General features: G+C 50.4%; 1 protein-coding gene across 1 annotated transcript; it reads right to left on the bottom strand.

Annotated features, from left to right (window-relative positions):
- Nucleotides 1-6: 6 nt before the first annotated feature.
- On the bottom strand, nucleotides 7-1,875 carry Btg2 (BTG anti-proliferation factor 2). Its single transcript, XM_008830355.2, has 2 exons — nucleotides 1,645-1,875; nucleotides 7-445 (listed from the first exon to the last, which is right to left on the bottom strand). The coding sequence occupies exons 1-2, from the start codon at nucleotides 1,784-1,786 to the stop codon at nucleotides 111-113; spliced, it is 477 nt and encodes a 158-aa protein (XP_008828577.1). The 5' UTR covers nucleotides 1,787-1,875; the 3' UTR covers nucleotides 7-110.
- Between the last annotated feature and the right edge of the window lie 3,606 nt (nucleotides 1,876-5,481).

Raw genomic sequence — 5,481 nt, 5'->3', positions numbered from 1 at the left:
TATAAATAGCTCTTCATTTAAAAATACAGTTCCCCAGGTTGAGGTATTCGGTGGCCTGTTGTCACGGCAGCATTGAGTACAGTAGAGTGCCAGGGTAGGATGGCCCAGATCTAGCTAGAGACTGCCATCATGTAGTTCTTGGAGGGGCTGCTCCTGCCCAGCATCATTTGGTTCTTGCAGGTGAGGAGCCCATAGGAGGCAGCCACTGGGGCTTCCTCGTACAGGACACAAATGGAACCATCCTCTCCAATTCGGTAGGACACCTCATAGGGGTCCACCCACAGGGTCAGCTCGCTGGGCAGGAGCCTGTGCAGCTGGGGCTGGCTGAGTCCAATCTGGCTGGCCACTTTGCTAATAATGGGATCCATCTTGTGGTTGATGCGGATGCAGCGATAGCCAGAGCCCTTGGATGGCTTCTCTGGAAACCAGTGGTGTTTGTAGTGATCTGTGGAGGAAGAGAAAGGAACAGATGCCTGGTTAGAAAGCACTGTCTCTGATCATGGAGAGGAGGGTAGAGGGCCAGGAGGAGAGGAAGGGCCCAGTGACATTAGGTAAGGGTTGATATTTAAATCTTTCTGTGGCTTAGCAGAGGAAATTTACTTGGAGCTGAAGAAAGACCCCTCATCAATTTCCTGGATGGGGCATGTGTGAATTAGAAGGCAGCCCCAGAGCTCTCAGGTATTCTCCAGTGGCCAAAGGTACAGCTTCCGTTGTAGCCCCAGCTTAAGGAAGGAAGAGTATGACTAGGACTGGCATGAACAGGCAGGGCCTCTGGAGATCTAGGCACTGAAATTTCAAAGCCAGAAGGCTGCCAACATTATTGGGTGCACAGCCAGTCATCAGGCCTTCCACTTCCTCTCCCATCAGAAGTGTTAAGAGATCTTTAGCAAAGGTAAGGAAGTAAAAAATGGTTTTGTTTTGATTAAACAGCTGTTGGTCCTCAGATCTGTGCCAGCATGCTCAAAGATGGCTATCACTGCCCAAGGCAGCCAACCAGATAAAACAGCTGAGGGACAGAGGCCAAAGTGCTGCTTATCACTCCTCCACCTTCCTCCACACCCTGCCTCCATAACACACAGAGCCCCAGCACAGTTGGTTACTGGCTAAAGGACTCTTTTCTGTACCACAATAGGTGGCAGATGGCTAAGAGGGACCAGAAAGAATAAATACAAAGGAGGCCCAGATTCCAACTTCCAGCGGGTCTACTAGTCTGGCACAATGGCAGGTCCAGGACCACAGCAACAGTAGCTAGGACTCCGAGTTGTTTGAGAAAGTTCAATTGGTCGCCTTGCTTGGCCCAGCTTCGTGGCCCACAGCATGTCTTGAGGGTCTGGAGGTCTCAAAGGTTCAGAGAGGGCGGTTAGCCCACACTCAGACCCGCAGCAGGTACTGGCTCTTCCTGGGTTAGCTGAGTCCTCGGAATGCACTCTAGGGCTGCGCCCTGGGGGCGGAGGGGCCTCAGCAGAGCCTTGGAGACCTGACCCAGGGGTCAGAGGACCGCGGGCGGCCTCAGAGATCAGAGGAAGGCATCCGAGACCCGCAGTTGCTCCCGTAGCGGTCCCCGTCCCAGAAAAAGTGGGACAAATATCCCAGTCAAGGAATGGTCGCGCCCCGTTGACTCTAGGACCGCGGGCGAGTGCTCACCGGTCAGTGCCTCCTGGAGCGCCCCGCTGAACACCTTGAGTCTCTGCTCGCTCACGCAGCCCCGGGTCCTCAGGAGGCTGGAGAGGAAGCCCACGGCGGCGGCGATCTCCGGGAACATGTCCGTTCTCTTTCCGTGGCTCATGTTGAGCGGCTGGGCAGCAGGAAGAAGACCCTCTTGGGCAGTTTACTATCCGCAAGATGAGCGTAGCTTAGCCACCGCTCGGGCTCTGCCCGGACTTTCCCGGGGCTGCGCCTTTCATACCGCTCACGGGGGCGGGGGAGCTGGCCGCCGCATCCATTGGTCAAGGCAGGCGGATGGGGGCGTGACCACGAGAAGCCCCGCCCCAGCCCGCCCTCGCCTCCCCGGCACTGAGGTCATCGCCCACTGACGTCAGTACTGGGAACCAGCGCGGGGCTCAGGAGGGGTCGAAGGCGTGGGGCGAGAGCCGGACCGGAGAGGGCCGGGGCTTGGGCCGAGGGAGCCTTCCTTGCCGGGCATGCCCGAACCTCGCCCCTCCACCCAGCCAAGGTGGGGCTGGACTGCCACCTCCTCAAGGGGGCCTTCGCCGCTGCCACTGCTCCCGCGCCCCGCTTTTCTGATTCCTACAGCATTTTCCAGCCCCACACTGACGGAACTATTCATCTGCCTTGTCACCCTGTTGCCACTCTGCCATGTTTCTCGTGTTTTCAGCAATGGGATCTGTTTTCTATTTGCTTCACCTCCCCCAACAAATTCTGCACTTCCTCTTCAGCAGTTGCCTAAAAACTTTCAACTCTCTCTGTGTGGTGTCGTGGCGGGAGGGGAGGGATGTTGGGAGACTTCAGTCCTTTGGGTTGGTTTTCAGCTCTCACTTTCCTTTAAATGGCAGTTTTTAAAGTCTGCTCTGAACTGTACAGTTTTCCATCAGCTCCTGGCTCCTCCCTCTTCCCTGATTCCTCTTCCTGCCTCTTTGTGGACCGAAGCTTTTGTAAACACTGACTCCCAGTTCAGGCCCTTCCTACATTCAGGGCTAGGGTCTTTTCACAAGGCTAGGGAGGCTGCTGAGTGGGTCGACTTGTCAGGACTGGCCTACAAAGAGCCCATGTTTGCTAAATGAATCGAGCTGTGTGAAATCCTGTTCTGAGCTCTCTGGCTACCTTCTAGAAGCAGTGCCCAGTCCTCTGTGTCCTACTCTAGGTCCCTTCCCTTCCTTTCCTCTCCACTTCTATCCTCAAGCCTTCCCTTTTGCTGTTTGTTTTTCTTCCAAGGCCTTCCACATCACAGTCTTGTCCTTTCATCCTCCTCCCATCTGCTCTGTCCCTCCTTCTGTGTCTACCATCTTCTCTAAAGCCAGCTCCCTTCTGGTCTCTATTTCTGTCAGAGCCGCCATTTCTTTCCCAGTCACTAGCCCCATGGTACTCAGACCAACTATTAGCCTACGTAGACCCAGTCCCAACGCAAACTGCTTCTTTACCCCTAGATAATCGCACTGGATTATGCCCAGTCCCACCCCAAACTACCCTCCCTCGGTCAGTAGAGTCCCTTCATAAAGAATTCCATCTTCTTGCTCTTTTGCTCAGACCACCTGAGACAGCTCCACTTTGCCAGACTGTCTGGACACCTTTGCCCAATGGTTAAAATATCTCATCATCTTGTCCTAACTACTTTTTTTTTTAACCTTTCTGACACTTTGTACTATAAAGCTCCTTTCTTCACTGTCCTCTACGTACCAAGACAGCTCTGCAGTCTAAGTCCCTCAATATTTGCCCATCATCCATATTTCTGCTCTATAACACAGTCCCCACCCCATGCATGCCTGAGTATACTTAGGCCCGGTGCACCATGGCTCATGAATCCCTCATCACCATTTGCTCACCAATATGCATTATAATTGAGCCTATGATATAATATGTGATCTTTTCAGAAGGTGGCATTCTGTCCAAACAAAAAGGTTTTGTTTGTTTTGTTTTGAGACAGTGTCTCACTATGTAGCCCAGGCTGCCCTCAAGCTGGATATCCTCCTACCTCAGTCTTGGACTCATGCTCCACCTTACCTGCTCCAACACCATTTTATAGGTTACTTGGAAGCAAGTTCTATGTTTGTCTGTCTCACATGTTCAGGACAAACCAGATTTCATATATTCTTCCCTACGGCTTCATATAGTGAATCAAATGCCCTGGGATTCTGGCGTTTGGGTATTTCACACATCAGGTAGATGACTTCTTTACTGTGCTTCCTTAGAGGCTGGGTCAAGCAGGATGAGATGATTACTTCTGCTGGTTGAGGGGAATTGCTAGTTTTTATCAGGAAACAGAGCTGATCCTGGAGAAAATAACCTAGAGCTACTTTAACCAAAGAGACCCAGTGTCAGCAGGGCCAGAATTGACCAAGGCCAGCCACTAAGGAAGTCAGCAAAATATGTCAAAGCATAGAGGGCTGAGCCAAATTTGACACACTTAACATCTCCCCGGTTCTGTCTTTGGCAGGTGTCTAATGCTCTGGACCTGACACCCTACAACAAGAATTGATGAAAAAAGCTTTTTACAAACCAAATCATCATCATTTTTTTCCCCTTTAGGAAATCGAATTTTCCCTTATATAAATATTCACATTGTTCAGCAGGCCACAGTAGAGTTCTCAGTAGAGCCAGGAATAAATTTGATTTGTTGATTACAAATAAGGTGTTCTTTTCATTAGACCACCACCCCCCCACCCCAGCTCCTGGGCTGTTGCTTCTATAGCCTAGGTTTCATGTAGGCCCACAGAGAAGCCACTCTTCACAGTGATACAGTGAGTACAGGGAAAGAGCCCAAACATGAAGACAGGAGTAGGGAGGTAGGAAAGCCCCAACCCGGACTCCTATGTTATTCAGGTGTGTTTCTGCAGAGACACTACAGTGCTGGATTGCATCCTGGCTGTAGTGCACAGTGATCCATAAGAACACAACAGGCAGTCCCCCCTCCTTCCTCGTCTTCTCTTCTTTCTACTCCTAAGCCCACAAAGAGGGAGTTTAATTTATCCCACATTCAGAGTTCACAAGTCACTGTGCAGCATCGTGGTCCCCAAGTCAGGATTTAGGTTCTAGAATTAATTTCTGATAACATCAAGCACATTACAGTAATTCTGAAATTTCTTTAAACTTAAGTTGATGGGAACACTGTGTGTGGTGCCACACATACTCGGGAGATAGAGGCAGGTGGATCTCTGTGAGTTCAAGGCCAGCCTGGTTTATGTAAGGAGTTCTAGGCCACCAAGGACTACATAGTGAGACCCTGCCTTAAAACAAAGAAACAGAAAAAAAAAATCAAGCTGAGGCTGGAGAGATGGTCACTGAATGTTCTTGCAGATGACCCGGGTTTGAATCCCAGCACCCACATGGCAGCTAACAACTGTTCGTATCTCCAGTTCCAGGGAATCTGATATCCTTTTCTTACCTCCATGGGCATTGCACAACATGGGTGCACTTAACATACATGCAGGCAATACACACATGCACATAAAATGAAAATAATAAAATATTTTTAAAAACAAGCTAAGTTGATGGGAACTTTTAGAAGCATCAAACTTAAGGCTTCACCACCACTTTTCCCTTTTCATGTCGCCCATTGCCCCCTGTCCTCGGTGTACTTTGGACATCAGAATAAGGAAAATGGCTCCCTCTCTCCCTCACCTTTTCTTCCTATCCTTCTTGCTTGTCCTCTTTCTTTTCTTTCTCCCTGCACTCTCATCCAAAGATGGAATGGTAAACATTAAATGCTTGACATACTGTGCTGACTGTGGCTCCCCACCCTGAAGAGGGGCCTTGGTGATGGCAGAGATGAGGATGGACTTCAGACTGTGCTTTATCTGGGCCAGA

This window comes from Nannospalax galili, unplaced genomic scaffold, assembly GCF_000622305.1.
Source record: "Nannospalax galili isolate Female #2095 unplaced genomic scaffold, S.galili_v1.0 scaffold113, whole genome shotgun sequence".
In the NCBI taxonomy this organism is placed as follows: domain Eukaryota; kingdom Metazoa; phylum Chordata; class Mammalia; order Rodentia; family Spalacidae; genus Nannospalax; species Nannospalax galili.
This window is presented reverse-complemented; position numbering and strand designations above follow the sequence as displayed.

Bases quoted from the DNA above. Each gene is read 5' to 3' on its own strand.
- Btg2 (XM_008830355.2), bottom strand. From the start codon at position 1,786: ATGAGCCACGGAAAGAGAACGGACATGTTCCCGGAGATCGCCGCCGCC. The intron at 446-1,644 runs GTGAGCACTCGC...CTTCCTCCACAG, and splicing joins GCTCCAGGAGGCACTGACCG to ATCACTACAAACACCACTGG.